Consider the following 25,088-nt stretch of genomic DNA (forward strand, 5'->3'; position numbering starts at 1 on the left):
GCGCTTTTTTTAATTTTTCGGGAAATTGTCTTTTTTGTAACTTGGCTTATACAGTTTGTGAACCAATAGTTTTTTCCGTTTACCTGAGGAGACCTGTCGCGGAGTCGTTCGATAGGCGCAGTGCAGATTATTAAAATAAAATTGAATTGAATTAATTGAAGTAGCTGATAGCTGAGATTCTTTATAAAGTATGATTCATTTTTCATTTCAATTTTTTGCATAAAATTTATTCAGATACCGTTACTTGAAAACATATCTTATAAAAGAAAGTGATTAAGATAAATATTAATTTTAGGTATTTAAAATCGAAAAAATATAATGAATAAAAGAAATGTAGAACATGTTCTAATATTAAGATGCCAACTTTAAATTATAAAAAGGCAATAATCAAGATAAGATATAAAAATACATAATAGAACTTCTTAATTACCCCTTATATGTTTTATACAAGTTATGATTCCTCTTTAGTAGAACGCATTACATTGTTTGATTGTGTTGTATGTAGATAGTGGCCAGCCATATTTCTATGCGCCATATTCGGCTACTTAGCGGCTACCATCCATGATTTTTCTTTACAAGCTGAACCCCAGAAATTCTAAAGTCTTGTTCTTCAATTTAACATTAATTTTTTGTCCTTAATTAATTCTCTTTCTTTTTATATCATAGTTATGAAAGGGATGACATTATTTTTACGATTTTACGATAACAAAAATATTGTTTATTCGTTTTCTTCTTTAACAATGCCCTTTTCAACTTTTATGAAAATTGTTTCAATCTTTTGATGGGTTGCGAAAGCTGAAGAATCATCTTCTGCCTTAGCACTCAAGAGCTTTTCTTGATCTGCAATGTGGCCTTTGAATTCCTCATCTTTCAATTCGTAGTTTTGTATTTCATTATTTGATGGTTTAAGTAGATTTGTAGAAGTGTGCTTTATTAATATATGTTGCTTGAGATTTTTTTTTAGTTTAAATTTTCGACGACAAATGGAGCATACAAAAGATTTATTATGAATTACTTTATGTTTCTTAAGCTCACTTATGAAATCAAATTTTTTGTGGCAAAGACTACAGCCATAGGGTTTGTATTTTCGATGTGTGATTACATGCTTATTCAATAGAATTTTACTTGAAAATGAATATGAACATATAGCACACATAAATGGTCTTTTATGAATGATCAAATGACTTTCAAGAATTCTACTCGTTGTAAACTTCTTAACACAAGTGGGACATTCAAAAGTCCCTTCTTCGTCTTCGCTTGGTAATACATCCGTATGTAATTTATTTATATGTGTCTCTAATCCAAATTCACTTCTGATTTTCAAGAGACAAAATTCACATTCCAAAAGTTTTTTGTGAGTCTGAGAATGCTTTCTTACATCAACTAGATTTTTGAAGGTCTGCATACAAATTGAGCACTTGATAACATCACCTATATGAAGATATAATTATTATTTTTTTAAATATGAAGAATTATAACTTGAAGAATACTTACCTGTAAGTTCAGTAGGTAGACCAGGGTGGCAAATTTTAATATGCTGAGCGCAATAATCTTTTCGACAATACTCCTTATTGCAATAGAGACATTTTACGTATTCTTCTTTTGTGGGCTTTGAATGCATAAATTTATGACGAGCCAAGAAGCGGGAATGTTTAAAAGAACTGGAACATTGGTCACATTTATATCGTCTCTCGATACTATGCTTGTCCATGTGCTTTTTAAGAAGATCCTTTTCAATAAATCTCTTGCAGCAAATGCTACAGGCGAATTTTCTTATATCATTATTTTTATTGTCTTTCGTATAAGACAAATTAATGTGTCTCAGCAAAGTGTATTGATGCTGAAACGACATTTGACACGTCCCACATTGAAAGGGTTTTTCAATTGAATGGGTCTTTACATGTTCCTTCAATTCGTCAAGAGTATCAAATACCCTACTGCACTTCTTGATAGTGCATGTAGTTGAATCACCTGATAAAGATAAAATAAATATTAAAGGACTTCTTGAAGACACTGTAAATATTTCTTCTATTTTTAAGTCGTGTGAAAACCAATGTAAGGGGGAAGTGGGGCACCTTTGAAATTGGAATTTTCCCCCTATGTTAAAAACTGTGTGTTCCGGATAGGAACATGCCTTTTCTTCAATATATGAGAAATTGTATGTAAATTCCCACGAGCTAAAATGATAAAGTTTAGGTTTAGATTTTTTGCATTATATTTGATCCAAATTAGAAATTATCCATCTCATCAAGCAGATAACTAATCCAAATATGCTTCAAGATAGTTTCATCCTTTAAAGATCATTAGTTTACTTAATAATCATGCCAATCCTTGGGCATAACATTCAGATACAGAATTTCTCATTAAATACTAAATTACATATTTTTAGGGATAGTTTTTTATCATAAATATCCGTAATTTATCATTCATATATGCAAGATCAGTTTTCTACACTATCAAACTATAATTATACTTGATATCGTTAGTCCAATCCTTATACTAGTGTATGAAAAAAACCATATGAATTCTTTATCATGTCTCATAGCATTTTCAATTCAAGATTAAAAATGCACTTTTAATCCGAATTTCAGATGGAAATTACCATCAATAGAATCGTACTAAAGCCAATTATCACTTTCTAAAGGATTCATCCTTCAAATCAATATATTTCAGGGTATATTTAAGAAATTCACTTTTATATGAGAATTCATCCAGTGAATGGCCGACCTACTTAACGTGCGTCATTGGGTGAAGAAGACAAACAAGAAAAATGCAATTCTGCATATCAGACATAAGGGAAAGGCTCATAATTTGGTCCAGTTTTCTATTTTGGACACTTTGCGGATAAAATTGGACACTAAAAATAAATTGAATAAAATTATGGATTTTTATTCCAATATTTGATGAATAATTAATTCTATCTAAATATTTGTTCTGTTTGGAAGATTTTAACACTAAATACGTTAAATTCTGAATATGATTTGAGTTGAAATTGCTTTGTTGAAAATTCAGTTTGCTTACGAAAAATATGACAGAACTTTGTGTTTACTTCAGTCTTATTTAGCTGTGGTGAAGTACTAACAATGTTTCTTCGCATTTTTTGAGTGATATTATTTAATATTGTGTTGATTCACGTTACTGATGATTTGTACATTTGACCTGAAGTGAGATTTGCCTTGTGAATTAGATTTTTCGTGTGAAAAATGGGAAATTTTTTAAAGACATTTACCAGTGAGGTGATGAATCTTATTTTGGACAGGTGTTTTTCTCACGAAATTTCGAGAAGTTTTAGCTTTTGTGATGACTAGATTGGACAAATGCCTGGAGAAACAAAGGAGCTTCATCTCTACGAAAGAGATGTAGCGAGAAATGCATTGAAAGGCTCCCGGAAAGGCCAGGGAATGAGCGAATCCGCACGTACTTGGAGTACCGAAGATAACTCATTTTAATGAATGATATGGAGAGTTTCCGGGCTTCTTGTGACATTCTACGTTTCCCTTACATGAACAGGAAGAGGACTTGGTTAGATTGGTTCATGAAATGAAGAACAATGGGCATCCTGTTGAGGCGGATTAACTGTCCAAATTTACAGCTAAGTTGTCCAAAATAAGAGCCAAATTCACCTCTACATATCAATTCATTTTTAAAAGTATTAAAACTAATTTCAGTAAAAATAAGACGATAAATAGCTTGCCAAGTTTCTAAACAACCCTTCTGGAAAGAGAGTAACAAAAAAAGTCAGTAGGTATCGAAAATATCGCACTTCAAACTTGGAACATCGATGCTTATAAGCAGACTGGTCAAAATTATGAGCCCTTACCCTATATTCAAATATAGGGACTTAGCAATTTTCATCTATATTGTAAACAATGCTCAATAGTGGGAGACCACAAATTTGTATAAAAACCCAACATTTTTGTAAATAAATTCAGATTTCGCATTACCAGGAAACCAAGCGTTTCTTTTCGGCATTTAATTGCCTTTGTCTCGACTGCGATTTCTCAGGACCACTTTGGCCAAGTCGAGCGGCACTCCAGTGCCTTCCACTTCAGCTGCCAAAGAGTCTGACTTTGTCTTTAGCGACATCTAAAGTGCCTTTCTCTCAGCAGCCAGACACTCGGCTCCGTTGCCTGGACTGAGCGGCTTTACATAAAGCCTATAAGGACCCAAAGTGGCAACAACTTCTGGCTTTGTTCGTCGGCATTAGAATTGCCTACTTTCAGCAGCCAGAAGAGGCTCCGCTGCCTACCACTGCGACTTTAAATAGCCTATCTTAAGTGGCAGCTCGGACTTTGAGGAATTGAAGATATTTCCTCCCTGAGGCATTCGTGCCCGGTGCACAGACCAAGTCTCTGTTTTACGCTCTGGAGGCATCAGATTAGTCTGGTCGCCAACACTGAGGGGCATTCCTGCCTGTATCCCAGTGGCATTCAATTGCCGTTACCAAGGGCTGTCTTTCAAAGACGCCGAGTGACACCCAAAGGGTAGAAAAGCTTCAAGGAATCAACAGTCCATAGAGCAGGGAATTTCTTGGCGAGATTTGAGAAATCTTCCTCCTGTATATTGGCTCCTGTAGCCTATTTGGAGCCAACACTGTGTCATAACATAATGTAATTTAGCTTCTCAATCTGTTTGTGCAGCTAAATTATATCACAATAAGACTTAATTTTATTTAAAAATACGCGTAAAATTCCAATTTCAAAGGTTCTCCCTAATTGTCTAGGTAACAGAATAGTGTTTTTGTTTTTATCATCCCCAACTTTCATAAGAACTTTTCAGAGATCTGACACTCTTACATTATAATTGTTCCTATTTTCGTTCCTATTTTTCAGAAACAACTTTTTGAGACATATCTCAAAATTATAAAATCTAAACAATATCAAATACCTTCATTCTTAGGTATGTTTTAGAAACTATCGCAGAGAACATTTCACTTATAACTTGCAAAAATATTTTATCATTCCTTTTTGATATTCTCGATTTAGAAAATTCCGCACTTAATTCATGAGTGTCAAATCGCATTATCAAAGTTCTTATAACTCGAAGAAACGTTTAAATTTGTATCTGATTTAAATGATTAAAGATGTAGATTCTAGATATACTAAACTTAATAATATATAATTACCTCTTAAAGGAAGGCCACGGTGCAGCCTTTTGTTGTGAGTCCTCAGACCTCCAATTTTCATGAACGTTTTACTACAGTATACACATTTAAGAGGATCCTCGGTAAAAGTCACATGGACAGAATTCATATGACTTTTTAAGAAAAATTTATCTCTAAATGATTTGTTGCAAATTTTGCAAATGAAGGGTTTTTCGTTTGTATGAGTAGGCTTGTGTCTTCTCAAAGTGCGTTTGCTTGCTAATATCCTGAAGCAAATATTACACTCAAATCCCTTTTTTGATTTTACGTGATTTTCCATATGCACTTTGTAGTTGTATTCTCTTTTAAATGGTTTATTACACTTTGAGCAAAACAACACCTTCACAATATTTCTGTAAAAAAAGCAATGATGCATTTTTAAAATAAATATTAATAAAATTGACTATTGTGAAAATGATATGTATTTTCTGATTGCTTACTTTTCGTGAGCTCTTCTGATATGAAGCTGCAAGGCTTGTTCAGAAAAAAATTTCTTGCCGCAGGTACTGCATTCATGTGTAACTCGCCTTACGTTGTGAATATCTCTCATATGAATCTTAAGACGGACATTACTCTTAAATATTTGTTTGCAAATCTTGCAAGGGTCAGAACGTTTATCAACGTGGTTTAATTGAATGTGAGTTTTTAGTTTTTCCTTTGTAATAAATGTTTTGGGACAGTGAGCACAGGAATATTTGATATCATTGTGTACATCCATATGATTTCTCAATCCATCACTTCTTGAGAAAGTCTTGTTGCAAATCAGGCAAGTATGCTTTTTCTTTTTCGATTTAACTTCTGGATCAACTTCTAGAATCTCAAATTTAATCATGTTCCGTTTATTTTCTTCATCTTCAGTGTTCCTGCAATGTAATTTTTTGACGTGAGGAAAATAGTTTCAGCAATAAAATTAATATAACTCTGGAACTATACTCACGCAGGTTCTTTTTTTATGTAAGAAGATGTTCCTTCACTAATAGAATATTCCTCCTTCACAAAATGTTCCATTAAAACTATATCCTCTTCTTTTTTATCTTCCATTGTTGTTGTAAAATGTTCTGAAATTGTAAACGATGTGAAATGTCAGAAAAGCACGTGTTGTCAAACAAGTCAGGGCTGAACTCAAAATTATTTTTTTTTTACTTTCAGATTTTATTTTTTAATCTTTCCATATGTATCCTTTTTCTTCAACACTTTTGAGGACAATATATTAAATATCATAATACTTTCCACTTAAAAAAAATAAAATTCAGTTATTTCTTTTTTTCGCAGTACGAAAATACACTTAGTTTTTCAAGTTATTAAACTTACTTTAAAAATATGTAAATGTATGGACTGCTGTGAAAAAAAGTAATTGAACTTGTTGGCTTCATTGATACAAAAGCCTCAAAATATTCCTCTTTTTAATAGCATTTAATTCTATTCTTGCGTGGATTTTATCTTAGTACTTACCAATATGTTTTTTTACAGCCCAGTAAGTAACACTTTAAGGATGAGTGAGACATCACGACACCAATGTCACAAAAACAAAACCATTTTTTTTTTATTTTACAGTTATTTTGACCTCATCTATACTACACACGGCTCCTCGTTATCCGGCACTTCGTTATCCGGGTGACAGCTGCCAAATACTGGCGGTTGATGTATTAAAAATTATTTTTACTGAACATGAAGTTTCTCCAGTGTGAATTAAAGTATTATTATCATTGTATCGAAGTTTTTAATACATAATATAATTGTGATAAAAAATGAAACATAAGTACACTATGAAGAAAATTGTTCTTTGTCAGACAGAAAATAAATTCACACAGCACAAAATATAAAACCGTTGATCATTCAAAAAACCTAAATGTCATTTTGTCCCCCAGTTAGCCGGATAACGAAGAGCCCTGAAAAGTGTTGCAGTATACTCTCTACTGTCTCTCTCTCAATCGCGCATATGGAGCAAAATATCATCCAAATTATCGAGAGATTTTCGAGACTGAACGAGAGTCTACTGTAGTCTTTTGTATCTTTTCGATTTTTGTCCCATTGTTGAAAGCTCGGCTAAGACAAACCATAACAAAGAATAATTAAGCATCTCGACGGAATAGTTATTTTTTCATTTTTTTCTCCTAATCACTAAGGCTGGTATGCACAGTAACAGCTGATTAATTAGGTTTACAGTAGAGTCTCGCTATAGGCCATCGCTCTATAGTCCACAATTTATCGACCGTTGATTTCAAAACACTGATTTTAAGTTAGGTTATGTTTTTTAGTATGCGACATGCATAATTATTTTAATATTTTTGGCAAACTTTATTAATCAGTCGTGATAATTGTGATCCACAATGAAGAGAGCAAGGACAAGTACCACAATCGCAAAGAGAGTGGAAGCCGTCGAGCAATTTCAATACTAAAAATCGTTGATAATTTTAAAAAATTACATGGACTATAGTGCGACCCAAGTGTCAAATTTGAAACCAAATATGGACTATAGCGAGACTCTACTGTATTTATTAATTAATCAGAAAACCTATTTACAAACACAGAAAATGACATCCCGAAAGATCTGTTAATAAATTAGTTGGTTTCCCCTATCCACCGCCCGAGGGCAGGGCTAACGCTGAGAAAAACTTGAGAGGTCTTTCAATTTAAAGAATTCTGTACATTTTAAAGCATTCAAGAGATTATTTTTTACTTTTATTTAAGGTCTTTTTACTCTGAGATGTTCAAAATCTTAGTAATGATGTATGAACATTTATTTTCTTTGTGAATTTCGCAAAGAAAATGTTATTAATTTGTAGAAGAATATGTGTATACGTTTTTTGTAACATATGACCGCTCTAGAATTTTTTCCATTAATATTTGAAAAAAAATCAATGAATAGTCAGATAGCAAGATCAGAATAAACGCAGAATTTGAAAATATTGATAAATTAATTGAAGGAATTGTTAAATCTTTGGTAGATAAAAATCAGTGCTTAATGCTCGAAAAAAAAGAAAAAAAACGAGGCGAAAATTTATAAAAATTTACAGTAAATATAACATATAAGAATAATCCGACCATTATTTCTCAAATGAAGTCTATGTGTCAACTAAATCTTTAAAAACAAAAACTGTTAAAATCAAAACCTCTTTGTAATATGCAAAATTAATTGCCATTGCCCCCTTTTCCTCACAGTCCCAGGTTATTCTCACTTGATTATAAAAAAAAATGAAAATTTTTAAAGTTTCTCATCAAAAATGTTTTACTTGATTTTAGGGTGATCACATGAAAAACTGTATAAGACCACATAAATCGTAATTTACTTACTTAAATCGTAATTAAGCTTTCAACGGCCATTTTAATAAGTAAGTTATTTATAAATAAGTAAGCTGATTACTGTGCATAGGTTTTCTTATTTATTAACGAATTAATAAATCAACTGGTTACTGTGCGTACCCACCCTAATTTCGATAGAGAACAGACAAATATTATTAACCCTTTAACGACGAGACAGTTTTCGTGGATCGAAAATCAGCAATAAAAATGAAATCAATGAATTAAACCAGTAAAAGGTCCTATATCTGGCATTAGAAAAGCCAACAGTCTGATTTGGTGAATTTTTTGTCTCTATGAATGATAGGGACAAAGATAGCCTAAAAATTTAAGTATTTTTTCTGACAATACTAATGAATGATAATTTTCAATCTATTGAAAAATATTATGTTTGAGTATTGTAGTTTCTTTTCCCAAAACGGTTTTCCTTAAAAAAAAATTGGAAGTATTAAAAATATTTAAAATTAATTTTCATTATGAGAATTTAAAAATTCGTTATTTTTTAGTTCAAAAATTTACTATGTAGCAAATAGCTGGAGACTTCCAAAAAAATATCCTAGATTCCTTCAACCTTCTATTTTGCAATTGCGTACAAACATAAGGAAAAAATTACTTTATGTAGGCAGGAAAAATTATTTTCTTTATGGGACACCGGTGTTAAAATCGTCCTTAAAGAGTTAATCGATTTGAGAGCGTCGAGAGCCTCGTAATGGGAGGATTGGTCAATCCATAGAGAGATTGGCCAGGAGCACCAATTTAGTTCTAACCACTAACTCTAAATATGCGTGGAGGTTTTTTCCTTGCTCCCAGGTACAGTTTTCCCATGAATCAAGACCTTGGAGCCTAATTCATGACTTGCAAAAGTTACTTCTAAGGCACTTCTACAATTTGTAAGCCTTCAATTCTAAAATTTTCTTAATCAGCTTTCAATAGTTGCACCTTTTTTTTAAATTTAAACTCCTAAATTCTAGACACATTAGATTGTGGGGTTCTTTAGCAGACACCGGATTGGGGCTGTTACTTACTTAGGTGGTTGCAACGTCCGTTTAAGGAACCTGGTTTTTCGCACTAACCTCCTTCAGTCCTGGTGACTCTCCGTCAGCTCGCTCCAGAAACGTGGGACAGTAGCTGTCGAAACGTCCGTCGTATTGGAGGCTATTTGCGAGTTTTGGTAACAATATTGATTTTACGGGGAGTAGTTGTTAACCCCTCGCCCAATCCTCTCTAGAAGGACCAGATTTCTTGTTCGTTAGCCTCAGGTTCGAGACTTCCTGCTGGAGTTGGTTAAGCAATCTTCTATCACTCACCTGAGTGTATTGGGGAGGGGACTGGTCTACCAGGCATCTAGCCCGCTTGGAGGTGAACATAGGAATTGAAGGGAAGAAAGAAACTATGTGTCGTATTAACCTCCCCTATTCAAATCCGCTTGGGGTTATTACAGAATCCATGAAATGGCCTATTTTACTGTAAGAAGGACCTTTGCACAAGACAATATACTTTTTACACACGCCTACTCTTTATGATGAAATCACAATGCGAATCTAGTATGGCTGAACACCATGAAGATTTTTTCGATTTTTTCTCAAGATAATCGCGATATATTGCTGAGTTCAAAAAATATCGATCAAAAAATATCGTCGCTCAGTCAGGGGTTGTCAAAGTAAGTCCGCGGGCCGTTTTGAGTATGGAAGCAGCACCTAAAATTATCAAATACTTCGGAAGAACCACTGATTTCCGGGGAAAAACTCTCTGGGAGCTCGTGGGGAGCCTGAAGAATTTCGGTGTTGGTCGAGTTGTGACGAGAAGTATGTTTGAGCGATATCCTGAGCCGTGTTTCTATCGGATTCTTAAAGTCGAGGCACTTCCAAAAAGTGAGGTTAGTACAATTGTTTTGGATTTTAGAAAAGATTTTTGAGATTAATGTGTTTGAATTGGTTTTCAGGATCCTCTGCAAGATAGGAAAGTGAAAGTTTGGGTGGAGAAAACACACAGAGGAAAGGTGATGGCTAAACCAATAGAAATAATGGGAACATCTTACAAGGCGGACTATAAACTCATCCCAAAGCACGAAGAAGCAGAATATTGCCGGAAAAGTTCTCCCAGGCAAGAGAAGATTCTGCCAAGATTCATTGATGCGCCTCCTTTACTTCGTGAATATTTGAAAGAGGAAACAGGACAAGAAAATCCACAGATACCGCTCATAATCAATAAATATGGATACAAAAATTACCGCTTAGTAGAGGAAGGAGAGACACCCAATGTAGAACTGAAAATGGGATTGGGAACACCAGTGAATCCTCGATTATATCCATCAAGAGATGTTGAAAGTAAATAGGTATTTATTTGAGTTTTTACCTTACAAACTAAAATGCTTTTAAGCATTACACGTCTGTCTCCGACATCCCGTGACCAGGATGATTACCCCTGGGTCACGTGGAGTCAAAGAGTATGAGAGAATATTATGGTTAGTAATGTCTTGTTTGGCAGAAGACATCCACTGGATTAGTAGTAAATAAATAATTCTAAAAAATATAACTTCTCAATAATTCAATGAGGAGTGCTTAGAATCTCCTGGTAACTTGATTGATCCAGTCTAGGTAGTATGATACTTTAACATAAACTCCGGGCACGTTGACTTGACCACAACCGATTCCCCAGGATACTATTCCGGCTAGTTGCCAGGATCCATTTTTCTCACACACCAAGGGACCTCCTCCATCTCCCTTGCACGCATCTTTGCCTTCCTCTCCTCCGGCACACAGGAATCCCGGATGGAGACGGTAGTTGTAGCCCAAGCGAGTATTTCTCAATTGCTGTTGGCACTGAAGTTCACTGATAACAGGAACATCCACTTCCTTTAAGATATTTTGGTACTTTCCGAATTCCCCAAAAGCATCTTTGCCCCATCCAGTTGTCCAGCAGCGACTGCCTGTGTAGTCAGAGAATCTGTCCGGGAGACAAGCTGGTGAGATATGAGGCGACTGTGCAAAGTCCACAGGATGGTTCATTCGCAAAACGGCAATGTCGTTATCTAGAGTTCCTGCATAGTATTCAGGGTGCACCTGGACAGCTATAATGTCTCGTTCAATGTAAGGATAGAATTCCACATCGTGATTTACATCCCATTCTCCAAGGCGAACTCGCAGATCAAATCCGTTGTACCTATGGTAATAAAAAATGGATTAGTTTAGCTATTTATCATTAGAGAAAATTCTCAAAAATTAAGGTAATAGGGTAACAGCGTTATCACACTTGCACATTAAAATTTTAATGTGATTCACATTAATTGTCTCTTGTGAGCGTCCAAATATGTTATTTGTGTCTTTGAGTCACTTAATATTTGAGGTTTTTCTATTTATTGATAAAGAAGTGGACTTGGTCTGCAAAAATAAGTTTAAATTTACCTAAAGCATAAATATTTTTCACATTAAAAAATTAAAAAGAAAATCGCATTAATTTTTCGCATTATTGCTATAAATCAATTTATATCAAATTTTGCGGGCCAAGTCTACCTTTTTATCAACAAATGGATCAAATTTTGAATATAAAATGATTAAACACACAAATTACACATTTGGACTCTCACCAGCGACAATTAATGTGAATCATATTAAAATTTTAATGTGCAAGTGTGATAGCACAGTAAGTGTGTCAAATTCCGGCCAGCTTGCAATTTCGGCCACCTTTTTTGTTCCTCGAATTTCCGTGAACTTTTAGATTTTACATACTCTAAAGATTATACAATGCAAAAGAATAACAAAAAATGTAGCTTCGACAAACGAGATGACGTGAAAAAGATATTAGAAGAATTCCTGAAGCGCAAGGAACTACGAGAAAGAAGGTGGCCGAAATAGGGCACCAAAGCTATGTCTATATTTTTATTCATTTTAAAATGTATTAAGAATGATTTTAGAGTAAATAAAGACGGTAAACTCTTTACAAGGTTCCAAGCAACACTCTTACAAAAGAAAGAATAAAAAAAAATCAATTTGTATTTAAAATATTACATTTCAAACTTGAAACTTTGACGCTTGCGTGCAACTATGCCGAAATTTGGCACACTTATAAATAATTTTTCAAGAAAAATATCCAAATAAACATCATTAAAATAATTAGGTAGATATGTAATTGGGCCTATAAATTGGGATAAAAGTTTGTAAGAGCTTTCGCGAGGTTTGATTTTTTAATTAAAAAATCGATTTATAAAAAACTGAAAGAAAGTTTTAAGGAAATAATAGGGGGAGATTGGGGCAAAAAGTCACAAAACGGATATTTTTTTTTCAAGCTACTCGAGCGCTTCAAAAATTTCTAATTAGCGCAGTTTTATAGGAAATTTACTGCTCTACAACTTTGTGAAAGTAATTTTCCTCTATTTTGTAAGGAAATACGTTTATCGAGACGATTTCTAAAAGGTATTTTTGTGACCATTCTCAAAAATGCTGGGGCAAATAATACCAGACATTGGGTATCATATTTTAATTCGCTTCATTACAGGCTTCCGTAAATTTGAAAAAATACCTAGAGGACATATTTTCATAGAAAATTTATTCATCTACACCTTTGTAAAACACCGTTTTCTCTGCGAGAAAAGTGAGAAAACGAGAAAAGCGCTTTTCAAGCTATTTTAGAAAAAAAAAACACACAAAAGACTGGAAATCGTTTGACCAATGCAAACAACAAGCGGCGAGACATTGTAATAACGTTTCTTTTCGCCGTGAAACATCAGAAATTGCTTCGCTTTTTTGTTACTTTTTGCTCTATTGCTTTTGTTACTTTTTACCCCAAGTGGCCATTTTTAATAAAAGGATTTCTGGAGAAAAAGAACTTTTGTGAAATTCTAAAATAGATAGCGGATTCGTATTAAAAAAATCCAAATAATTTAGAAAAGGGACAGATAATCCTAACCGGCTTATGTAGGTGAGATTCTTAATGTGAGCTAACTAGGAATGTATGCAAATTCGATTTAGAGCTGAAATTGGGGGACGCCATTCAGTTATTTTGAATCAAATTCGTGAAATTATACAAATGTTGTATTTAAACCAAAATATCAAAGTTTTGGATGGAGTGACAGAAAAGTGATATATGGGTGAAATGTAGACCAGAATCTTCTCTATAATTTTGCCATAGAACTTGATCTCATCGATTAATCAGAAGCCGAGATAATCGAGGTTATTTGTTTCTGAACTCGTTTTTTCGACCAGAGTGCCCCAAGTGTTCATTTGGTGAACTTCAACTACATCAAAGGATTGTTGTATTTTGTGAGACTTTCCATTTAAAACCCTATTTTAAGTGTCTTGGTGGAGTAGAGGGCAGTCAAATTGGCATCTGAGTGATTTCAAAGCGTAATTATGGGAAAATCAATTTTTTCACACTTAAACGACAAAATCGGACAGATAGCGCAGTCTGATCAGAAAATAATGTATGGATGAAATGTAGAGACAAATGTCCTCTACAATTATGTCGAAGTAATCATCAAAATCGGTTTAGCGACAGTCCAGGTAATTGAGGTTATGTGATATTGAAATTGGTTTTTCGACTGTGGCGCTCCTGGTGTTGGTCCCACGAAGTTTAAATGTTCTAGAAAGTTGTAGTATTTGGTGAGATCTTTCGTTTAAGCCTTCACTCATCAAAATCGGTCAAATAGAACCGGAGATATGATTTTTTGAATTTCGTGAACTTTGACCCCTAATATCTCCGGTTCTATTGAAACCACTGCGCACTTACGCACCATTTTGGAAACGTCCTAGACTGGACTACAACATACTAAAATTTCATTAACTTGCACAATGCCGTTTTTGAGAAAAATTACTTTGAATTTCGATGAATTTTGACGCTATCGCAGCGCCACTTGTGGTGAATTTTTGAACTTCCGTCTGAAAGTGCTCATCGAGGCGAAACCAAAAACTCAAAACTTAGCTCAAAATGTTAATTAGAACCGGAGATAGAGGCCGGTCAATATTCAAACTTTGACCCCTTATAGCTCGGGTCAGGGGTTATGGATCGACTTAAGTATTTTTTTGTTTGATAGGTATAATCAAGGGCTACAACATACTAAAATTTCAGTCCGATGCACAAAGGAATTTTTGAGTTATTTAATTTAGAAAATTGAAAAATAAAATCTTTTTAAAAATAGCGCCCCTAGCGGTGGTTTTATGAACTTGCGATGTTAGAAGCGAAAGTGGCATTTCACGAAAGCTTTCCAAAAAGCCATCACTTTTTAAATTCTGACAATTAGAACCGAAGTTATGGCCATTTTTAGAATTTTTTAAAAAAATTATGGGGGTCAGCCTTTATAGATTTGGGTTGCTTTTATAGTTAGGAGTTGCCAGATAGAAAAGTAGCGTAGAAGTGTCAGTTTTTAGAGGGAATTCTGCTGCAAAGGACGCTAAGAGATAGATTGCAGAAATTGAGAGATTTTGTAAGTAAAATTAGAAGAAAAATATGTTACAAGAGGAATTTATTTATAGGATAGGAAATAGAGACAAAGATTTCTGAAGGACGAACATGAGTAGGATTGATCTTTGAAAAGTTGATGAAAAGAATTGCCTGTAAGTAGAAAATCCAGGAAATATTGTAATAGAAGTTTGAGGGATCTCTATTTATAGGGCAATTAGGATAAAAAAAAGTGAGCAGGAATTAAGGGAGATTTAAGAGAGCACCTTTGACCGCTCAGGTAAAGAATGAAAAAGATAGGTTAGATGTTCAATAGCTGATCACCCCTTTTCCAGATTTTAAATCCCGTTCCGATTCTTTTTGATCGCCCTTTGATACGGTATTATTTGAAGAATAAAGAATATTTCCGATGGAAGAATTTGTCAAGTATACATAGCTTTCTTGATAGAATTCGCACACTAAAAGAGTTTAAACTGAAAATCCCGACCATTTGTTTTAAATTTACCAAGTAACTTACGTTTTTACGCAATGTGCTGCCGTAAGAATATGTTGATGATCAATCAGGGTACCACCGCAAACGTATACAGATTCTTTAGGATCCTTTTTGAGGATAGCCACTTGCCACGGGTATTCACCGAATTCACTGTCTCCGTCCACATAAACAGGATTTTTGATACGTCCATTGATGCCTTGAGCATTCCTAGCTCCACATTGACCAAACGGTCCTCGAATTGGTGCCTGGGGTCTTACTGGTCTTCTGCAGCAAACACTTCTCGGACCACATTGCTGTTGCAGTAACTGTTGCTGCGGTGGGCGGTAGAAAGCTTGTCGCTGTTGAAGATAAAGAAGAGAATTGGGGTAATTTCATTAGCATAGCTCGATAGGAGATAATGTGCACAAAACATAAATTTCCTCTCTCAGACTCTCGAAGTTGATTATGTGTCTACCTTTTCCGTGTTAAGAGATCTTTCTTCAGGGGTATCTTTGTCTTCGACTGAACGTTTCCGACGACTGGTTGGAAAGGCCACATTCTTTGATCCCCGGGCATTCCCAGGTGCCTGAGCTGGGATAGGATGTGTTGGGGTTTGATAATTGTACTCATTAGCGTATCCAGCACGGAATTCCCTTGTATCGGGGGTTTGGAAGTTGTTCTGATTTTGTGGATAGACGTTTTGGTAGTTGTATTGAGCTAGTTTCAACTGTTGTTGGTTAGCACTTCCATTTGCACTGCGTCCATCGAAAAGGAAGGGATTGTAGTCGAGGTCGGGACCAGAGTCACGGAAGTAGCTGGGTCCAGACGCGAAGCCGTATCCTCCGCCAGAGGGACCATAATATGAGGGTCCTGGGTGGTAGTTTGGAGGTGGGGAATCGTAATATGGACCTGAATCGTGATAATGGTGAGGATGGTAGATTTCTGGTGGGGCGGGGTAGTGTGTATGGTGATGGTAGTGCTGGGAGTGAAGTGCCTGCTTGATACCGTGCTTCTTGTTGTGGAAGAAATGTCCCACCTTATGTAGAATATTTTCATTGGGGGTCACGTGAACATTGACCAGAGGCTTAAGCACCTTTTCACCATACTCATCCTTGGTGACTTGGAAGGATACGAGTGGATTGACGTTGACAAGACCGAGGTTGAGACCGTTGGGACTGATGGAACCAAAGTATGGATTGGGTGCTGGGTAGGGTCCATAGGGGTTCAATGGGTAGCCATGGGTTGGATATGGTAGACCAAAGGAAACCCCAAATGTTGGTTCCACCTTCTTCTTGAGCCCATTAGCGCCGTTGAAACCCAAAAGACGCTAAAACAATACAATGTTTTTGTTTTTTTTTAATTAAAAGTTCCTGAATGACCCTAAGCTCCATTATGTGTGATTATGATGCTGTGAGTCTAGGGGTCAATTTCAGTCAGTCCTTTCGTGTCAAAGGCTATTAATTTTGCTCACTGGTATTGTTTTAGTGTGCTTTTGGCTTCAGTCATTATCCTTGCTCTCTTGCTTTCCAATTGGTCATTGTCTTAATATTTTCCCCTACAACTTTTGATGCGTCAGTCATGTAAGTCTGTAATTTGTTCTGTAACGAACTTGTATTAATGTGCAATGTGGAATTCAAGAGAGTACTTTGAGAGGAAGTTTAGTATATTGGATTTAAGGCTGTATTTACCATGGATATGTGTGAATTAGGCTATAGCTGTTAAAATAAATATTAAAAAATAGATTAAAAAAAATTACCGGTTCGATGTTGGCTTTGTTGTCTCCTTCGGTTTGTTTCTCAGACACATCTCGTTTGCTAATCTTCTTAGTTTCAGCTTCAGCTTCTTTAGCATCTTCAACGTTTGTTTCTTCCTTATTTGTATCTTCTTTTGCATCATCAGCCTTTTTGGGTACCCTTACCACTGTCATTGTGCCATTTCCATCAGTAATGACTGCTTCGTCGGACAAAGCTTCGATATCTGAAGCTAAGTTCCTTGGGTCCAAAGGAAGAATTAGATCATCTTTACGTCCAATCACTTCGTTAGCCGGACACTGGTCAAATGGTACACAAACGCAGTCAAAATTTTCCTGTCGAGCCGTGTTATAGCCCTGATATTGAGCTGATTGTGATAGGTACTGCTGCGACTGGGCATAGTTTCCTTGAAGTCCAGAATTGAATCCAGAATTAAGTCCAGAATTGAGACCGGAATTAAGTCCAGAATTGAGACCGGAATTAAGTCCTGAATTGAGACCGGAATTAAATCCAGAATTGACACCGGAATTGAAGCCTCCGTTGTAGCCATATTCCTTTTTGTAGTAGTCTTGAGGCGACTGAAAGCTTCCAGATGATTGACTACCAAAAGTACCAGATCCAGATGATGATCCATAAACTGAGTTTGCCGATCCAAAAGTTTGTGGACCAGGATTTCTGATATTTTCACTGACTGGTCGAATGTCTCCGTATGAAGGTCCAAAGCCCCCACTTACAGGTGTGAATCCGTTTGAAGCTGAAGTAGCAAGCTGAGAGGAGTGCGAAAATTCATTGCCAACAATCGTATTGCTACTTGGAACAGGTACTGGTACTGGCACTGGTACTGTGATCTTTTCTCCAATTCCACCATCAGCATGATGATAATGATGATGAACATGTTGTTGAACATTGGATGAATCAGCAGTGTGGGTTGAACCACCTGGTGCATTTGTCAGAATTGAAGGCTTGTCCTTGCCGAAAGGTGATCCATCCTGAAATGGAAAAGTGAATAATTTAGTTTTGTCGAGGTGTCGCTTAGAAAATCAAATAATAATTGAAATGAAAATTTAGCAAATACGTAAAGATCAGGGTTCTCATTTCTTTTGGATTTGTTGAAAATTGGTCAAGGAATTACCTGAATATGTTCGTAGTGAATTTTTTCTCCGTGCTGATAGTGAATTTTTTCTCCATGGAGAGGACTCTCAAAATCATAAGGTCCTGAAGATTCACCCTCGTAAATTGGGCCTGGTGGTTTGGGCGAATAGATAATTTGGGAACTTCCAACATTTCCTGGTGGACTGGAATAAATAGGTCCAGGTCCTGATACAAAAGATCCAGGATAGGGTTTCCCTGGTGGTCCGTAACCAGGAGGTTTACCAGGTGCATAGCCCACTTTCCTCGGTGGTGGCATAGGTTTGGGAGGACCATAGGGTCCCCCAGGAGGTCCTCCACCTGGTCCCCTAATAGGTCCAGGTCGAGGTTTGTAGTGTACAGAGGGTTGTGGACGTCCTACTGGACGAATTGCAACTGGTTGAGCATAAATAAGGTCTTCAGGATGCAAGTAAGGTCTTTTGCCTTCTACATCTTCGAAATCACACTGCATTAGGCCCAAACTGCATAGTTTGTCTTTAATGATGTTACGAGCTTCAACATCATCTCCATTCTGTATGGCTTCTTTAACACTTGGATCGCTGTAGACTTCATCATAACTTGAAATATTCAAATTGAAAGGACTGGGGATCAAATGAAGAATGTTTTATAAAGGCTATTTTCTACTTACCCATCAAGATTCCTTCCTTGTCTTGTTGATGAGAGAATTGAATCTACTAATTCGTCTACAAGTGTCTCATTGTCTACTGATGAAGATCGCTTAATTGGGGTTTTTTGTTCACCAATGAGCAAATCTACTTTATCAGTCTTCTGGTCATCCTTGGATGTACTCCAAGCCCATTGTCCCTCATTGGCCCATGAGTTTGGTGCCAATGTGAGACACCCAAGTATTGCAATGCAGAGGAGTTTCCCCATGTCTATGTGTCTGCATTTGAAAGAAACAAAAAGAATGCAAAATGGTAAGATGATGGTGTAAAACACCTTTTTCAGATCTTGTTGTCTGTAACTTTCCGTTGATGGGTGCAAAAGTGAAATTTTCACCAAGTATTTTTGCATATTATTTCCTCTGTGGGTGGGAAATAATACTTGGTATTTGTGTACCAAGAGAGCAAACATGAAGACACAGAGGAAGAAGAATCAGTAAGAAGTGAGAGTCAGCGTGTGAATATTTATGAATTTGGAACTCGTTCAATTGGACTATTTGCAATCGTAGTGCAAATTTCAGTCGATCGTGCCTTTATTATAGGCGCACTTCAGTTCAAACTCGTTTTATGACTAAACGATGATCTAAGAGATGCTCATTTTCGGTTTACTTTTACTTTCTTTCGATAGTCACCTTCAAACTTTCTTCATCGTTATTGAGTCATAGTTGCTGGAGTGTTATTGCCATTCAAGTAAAACAAACATGTTTATTGAGTCTTTTATGATATTTTCAACCATAATTTAGGTTTCTTTATGTGATTGACAATTTTTTTTCTGAAATGAAATTCAGTCTAGAAAATTGGAATTTTAGTAGTAAAGTATAATCCCAGGAATTTAGTTTTAATAATTACAAAAAAATTTTATATTTGTATGCCTTCTAAGTTTTAAATTTTATCGAATAAAAGGTAACAAACATTTAAAAAAAAATATATATAAAACTAAAACTGAAATGTAGCACTCATTAATGCGATGCATAAATTGCTATTTAACCCTTTTTGGACGATTGGAACACCGGTGTCCCATAAAGAAAATAATTTTTCTTGACTACTTAAAGTTATTTTTTTTCTTATATCTGTACATAATCGTAAAGTAGAAGGTTCAAGGAATGTAGAATATTTTTTGCAAATCTCTAGCTAGTTGCTATGTAGTAAATAACTAAGCTCAAAAATGGCGAATTTTTAAATTCTCAAATTCATAATTGATTTTATTTATTTTTTATACTTCCAATTTTTTTTAAGCAAAACCCTTTTGGAAATAAAAACTACAATACTCATACGTAATATTTTTCATTAAAGCGAAAAATACTATTCATTGGTATTGTCAGGAAAATTACTTGAATTTTTGGGCTATTTTTGTCCCTATCGTTCATAGAAGCACAAAATACACCGAATCAGACTCTGTTGGACTTTCCAAGGTTAGATTTAAGACTTATCATTGATTATGTTTCTCAGTTTAATTTTTATTATTGATTTTCAGTCAGTAAAAAGTGTCTCGTCGTTTAAGGGTTAAAAAGTTTTTTTTTTTTAAATCACAAATGGTATACATTTTTATTTTCTTTTAGTTTTTCTCTTTTTTGAGAATTAACAATTACTGATCATTTTTTTAAAACAAGCTTCCGTATTACGTCTATGCATTTTTAAGGTATTTAAGCGCCACTGAATAAACATTCTGTTGTGACTTTCTTCATTTCACTTTCGACGAAAAGAGATCTGACGAAAAGAGATCGCAAAAACGACGTTATTTTTTTACAAAAAAAAATTTGTTGCTCAACACTGATATCACTTGTACAGAAGGGGACTTATAAGTTCACGTAAAGTGTTGACAATGATCGAAGGAAATGATCTTGGCTATTTGTTCCTTTCACTTGTGAGGTGAAGTGTGAAGAAGATTCAGTGCTGAACACTTAGATCTTCCTCTTGAGAGTACGGAATGAGATCATTGGTATTGAAATAATGGGAGAGAAAGTGCCAATTTCCTGTTCAACAGTCCAGAACCAAGTATTTAGTTTTAGACAAACCTTTAGTTCCTCAGAATATTTCTGAAGATCAAAGATGGTATATTCCTCTGAGCACAAATTTCACTTTCACACTCAAGACAAAGAAGATGAATGGTGTATAAGTAATCCCAGGAAGATATAAGAGATGGTTCACTCGCGATCACTAACCAAAAATTCCGTTCGAGTCTCAAATCTTGAGACAACTAAAGCGAAATTTCACTTGCCGGTCGAATTTATACAGAATCCCACCAACACTTTTCTCTTCGTTGTGTCTCTCTTCGACTTTTGTGGACGAATCACAAAACACTTTCCCTTATTCCGCGACGGACGTGCCGAAAGATTTCTTTAGAAGTCGATGCCAGGGCAACTGAACACATTCTGCCATTGCATCTTATACCGTAAGGGGATTTTTATATTAAAAGAAAACCATTAGGATCCCTTCCAAAATGATTTTCCCGCTTTTTCGCGCCTTCATTGTGTTTGTCTAGGACCGCGAGGGGTTTTCCCGGATTTTGCTGAGTGAGCAAATGTTATGTAAACGCAACCTAAAGGCGTTGAACTGAAGAATAGATTGGTGTGATTTTGAATTCCTCAGAAGTGCACGGCATATAGTAACTTTGGGATACCCCACAATTGCACAATTGTACGTTCATTCATGGTTTTCGCAGTGGCTGCCAGGCCAAGGTTGAGCAAATACCCAAACTCAGACTTTGACGCCAACCGAATTCAAAGAAAGTTAATCATCTCATGGTATATTATTAATGCCATCTATAAATTTTACAGCCTCATCTAAAAGAATTTATTAGCTTTTTTTATATTCTAAAAGTGCAATGCACTCTTTCTGCTTCGATCCATCATGCGCCAGAAATCTCACTGGAATTCATCGAGTTTAATGTCTTATGATGCGTCTGAAATGTATATTACAAGAATGATCTTTCGTGACTTTCAATTGTCTTATGTAAGATAATTTGGTGGCTAAAGAAAAGATTGTGTGGTGTCTTGTGTTGAAAAAGGGATTCCCGAAGGTTTTTTTTGTAACACCAATGTTTTAACAACATATCCACTCTTGATTGTCTGCAATTCACATTATTTAGTTGCAATAACGAAAATAAAATTGAAACAGAGCCGTACCAGGTACGTCTGATTTGTGTAATACCTATTTTACATTTTTTTTAATGGAGTGTTGGTAGGTGAATAAAGAAAACACTGGCTTTGTTGCGTAGTGGTCCCGGGTTCGATTCCTATACTGTGCAGTGAGCGAAATTCAAATAGGGACGGACCTATATGTGGGTGGTGTGTAAGTCGGATCAACCTAATATTTTTTTGTATAATATAGGCCTATCCAACAATACTTTTTATGGTATTGACCTACGTGCACTTGCGTTCGTGAGTGCACGCCAGCCAAAATATGAAATTTTTAAGTGATTTAAAGCGAAATTCAAATTAGGGACGATGCCAATTTTTTAAATAAAAATGAAAAAACCAGATCAATGAGAATAATTTCAATATTTTGTATTTAATCCCTTTTAATCACAGATTTTCTATTGGATTTATATCCGGTGAAATGGCTGGCCAATCCAAAACTTCCAATTCTTTTTCTTGAAACCAGTTCATTACAAATCTTGCCTTGTGAATAGCCGCATTATCTTGCTGGAATATGACGTCATCACTGGGTTGGGCTTCGCAAAATGGAACCAGAACATCTTCGAGCAATTCGCGATACCTTTCAGATGTCATTTTCGTACTTATCCAGCAAATTGGTGTCTTCCCATAAAATGAAAAAGCGGCCCAAATCATAACAGTTCCACCCCCGAAGTTTCGGCTCATCGTAGTATTTTTTTCCTTCCGCAAGTCATGCCAATAATACTTAAAGCCGTCTGTCCCATCCAGGGTTAAACTTCTTTTCATCGGAAAAAATCACTTTGTTCCAATTTTTTCCCATGGAGACATGGGCGTACCCAGCTAAGGGCAGGGGGGGGGGCAGCTGCCCCCCCCTAGAAGCGTAAAAAAATTCAAAAACAAGTCAAAAGCAAAAAATATATTTATTCAGCAAAAAAAATTAATTTGACCAGTAAAAAAATCCAAATCTTTCCAAAAATGGGCCTAATTTTTTAATTCATAAAGATCGAAACTTTCATGAAAATTGTATTGCTTTTTAAAGTTGTAAATTTAGTCACTTCTCAAATTTGATGTTTTACTGCTCATTTGTAGAGGGTCAATACAAAAATGAACTTATAAAAACTCAAAAACTATTAAAAACTCAATTGGGGGGGGGGGCAGGACAAGGCGCTTGTCCGTACTGTACTAGATTCAAGAATTAAAAAAAGTGTAAAAATGAACAAATATTTCGTAACTATTTTTGATTTATTTTTCTAACGTAATTTCAGTAATAAATTTATTCAGTAATATATTTTTTGAAAAAAAGGAAGTTGTCACGTAATCTTTTTCACATATTTTAGGGATATTTAAGAATTTAAAACGAAAGCCTAAAAATCCACAGAGAAAGTAAAAATATAGCGTTAGAATATGTTTTAGAAAAGTCGTCCTTGAGTCTTCTAAAAATCGTATTGTTTGGCACTAACGGTTGACCATATGAGAAGAAAGCAAATTTCTTAAAATTATTCTACAGAATATTTTTAATAATCTTCTTCTTAATAACATATACACATTGGGAACTGTTTTCGCCAAAAATTGTATTTTTGACAGAATTGTGACTTTTCCATCTAGAGAAGTGCAGAAAATTTCCTTCTAAATAGCATTTGTTTTTTTTTTTTGAAAATTACTCCGAATGTGTAGAGGCCTTAAGATTAAGATGTCTTGTGATGGACTTGTGATGGACCTCTAATTTCCTCGGGCGATATGTTTAAAAAAAAGCATCCAGGATTCCGAAAGTTTATTTGAAGCCGTCAAATGGAGCAGTCAGACGTAAAATTTAAGAATAATATAATTAAAGCTGTGGTCGTATATTGACTTTGAACTTTGATCTGTTGAGGGGCTATGCGGGTCAAAAAGGCTGAAAACAGCATATTTTCTAACTTTTTTTCTCAACATAATAAAAATTTTATTTAATTCAAGCTCCTAAGTATATAAAATCATAACATTTTACATCATGTTTCGTTTTATAGAATAAGTTATGATCAAGTAAACATAAAATCCTAATAGGAAATATTAACGTTTTTAATATTAGAAAACATATATAGCTCAATGGCTGAATTTTGATTTTTTTTAATTAACCCATTCAGTCAATGTACCATAAATACTTGAGATAGAATATTCATATTTTGAGATTAGTTTCCTACAGATTAGTAGATGAATTTTTTGAAAAGAATTTTTTTTATCTATTATGGGGGCGCGGGGAGCCCCTGTCAAATACACGCCTTAACGGTCGCTGAATTTAAATTCTTTGCATTAATTCATTACAAACTCTATTGATTTAGATAGAATAACTATCTAAGAAAACAAATTAGCAACTAGAATTCAAATCAGGAAAGAGGAAGGAGGTCAATTTTAACAAATTCGACGGGATGTCGAATTTTCCGTCCGCCATTTTGAGCAAAACTTTTGCATGACCTTCCGCGAAGCAAGAAAACAATAACAAAATGTATTTTCATCTCTGTCGGACTATTTTTCCCAAGTAATTGAAGTACTTAAGTTACTAAAAATCCATTCCCGACAGCAATTCGGATAAAAATTGCGCAGGAATAAATCATCTAAAATCACTCAATTTGCGTATGATGTATAATACCATGGTGAGCAATTCGTTAAAATGCAGAAAATATAGTTTAAATCTTGTTCTTTTTATGACTAAGAACTTGAATTAATTTTTTTTATTATGCTGGAAAAGAAGTTAAAAAAAAATCTGTTTTAAGTAAATTTTCGTTAAATAGAAATGTCAAATTTCAGAAGCATATCATTAATTCTCTAAAGACTGATAGTTCTTTTTGCCTTGAAGGGCTTCACAAAACGAAATGTTAAGACCAATGTTCCATATTAAGTTTAAAAAAATATAAGCTCCAAAACACTATTTAATGTTTTTGTATAGGGTAAGTGTGCCAAATTTCGGCATAGTTGCATAAAAGCGACAAAGTCTCAAGTTTGAAATGTAATATTTTTTAATAAAAATAGAATATTTTTGTTATTCTTTTTTTACACAGAGTTTATCATCTTTATTTTCTCTAAAATCATTCTAAATACATTTTGAAATGAATAAATGAATAAAAATGT

The 25,088-nt window shown here is 34.9% G+C and overlaps 3 protein-coding genes across 8 annotated transcripts; 1 reads left to right on the forward strand and 2 right to left on the reverse strand.

Annotated features, from left to right (window-relative positions):
* Positions 1 to 165: 165 nt before the first annotated feature.
* LOC129801309 (oocyte zinc finger protein XlCOF6-like) lies at positions 166 to 10,035 on the reverse strand. 4 transcript variants are annotated; one of them, XM_055846207.1, is made up of 7 exons: positions 9,751 to 10,035; positions 9,469 to 9,667; positions 6,081 to 6,201; positions 5,584 to 6,006; positions 5,126 to 5,496; positions 1,495 to 1,971; positions 166 to 1,431 (listed from the first exon to the last, which is right to left on the reverse strand). In XM_055846207.1, exons 3-7 carry the CDS (start codon positions 6,182 to 6,184, stop codon positions 719 to 721), a joined length of 2,088 nt encoding a protein of 695 aa, XP_055702182.1. In that variant the 5' UTR covers positions 6,185 to 6,201; positions 9,469 to 9,667; positions 9,751 to 10,035; the 3' UTR covers positions 166 to 718. The 4 variants fall into 4 exon arrangements, with proteins under 4 accessions (XP_055702182.1, XP_055702180.1, XP_055702183.1 ...); XM_055846205.1 differs by lacking the exon at positions 9,469 to 9,667; XM_055846208.1 differs by lacking the exon at positions 9,751 to 10,035 and having other exon boundaries at positions 9,517 to 9,734.
* Positions 10,036 to 10,076: 41 nt separating this feature from the next.
* LOC129801318 (28S ribosomal protein S34, mitochondrial) lies at positions 10,077 to 10,951 on the forward strand. Its single transcript, XM_055846221.1, has 2 exons — positions 10,077 to 10,319; positions 10,386 to 10,951. The coding sequence occupies exons 1-2, from the start codon at positions 10,128 to 10,130 to the stop codon at positions 10,776 to 10,778; spliced, it is 585 nt and encodes a 194-aa protein (XP_055702196.1). The 5' UTR covers positions 10,077 to 10,127; the 3' UTR covers positions 10,779 to 10,951.
* LOC129801305 (serine protease filzig) lies at positions 10,765 to 21,250 on the reverse strand. 3 transcript variants are annotated; one of them, XM_055846198.1, is made up of 7 exons: positions 20,886 to 21,250; positions 18,837 to 19,091; positions 18,192 to 18,789; positions 17,065 to 18,048; positions 15,784 to 16,635; positions 15,354 to 15,667; positions 10,765 to 11,605 (listed from the first exon to the last, which is right to left on the reverse strand). In XM_055846198.1, exons 2-7 carry the CDS (start codon positions 19,079 to 19,081, stop codon positions 11,005 to 11,007), a joined length of 3,594 nt encoding a protein of 1,197 aa, XP_055702173.1. In that variant the 5' UTR covers positions 19,082 to 19,091; positions 20,886 to 21,250; the 3' UTR covers positions 10,765 to 11,004. The 3 variants fall into 3 exon arrangements, with proteins under 3 accessions (XP_055702173.1, XP_055702175.1, XP_055702174.1); XM_055846200.1 differs by lacking the exons at positions 15,784 to 16,635; positions 20,886 to 21,250 and having other exon boundaries at positions 18,192 to 18,765; positions 18,837 to 19,594; XM_055846199.1 differs by lacking the exons at positions 15,784 to 16,635; positions 20,886 to 21,250 and having other exon boundaries at positions 18,837 to 19,594.
* Positions 21,251 to 25,088: the final 3,838 nt, after the last annotated feature.

This window comes from Phlebotomus papatasi, chromosome 2 (assembly GCF_024763615.1).
Source record: "Phlebotomus papatasi isolate M1 chromosome 2, Ppap_2.1, whole genome shotgun sequence".
NCBI classification, from domain to species: Eukaryota; Metazoa; Arthropoda; class Insecta; order Diptera; family Psychodidae; genus Phlebotomus; species Phlebotomus papatasi.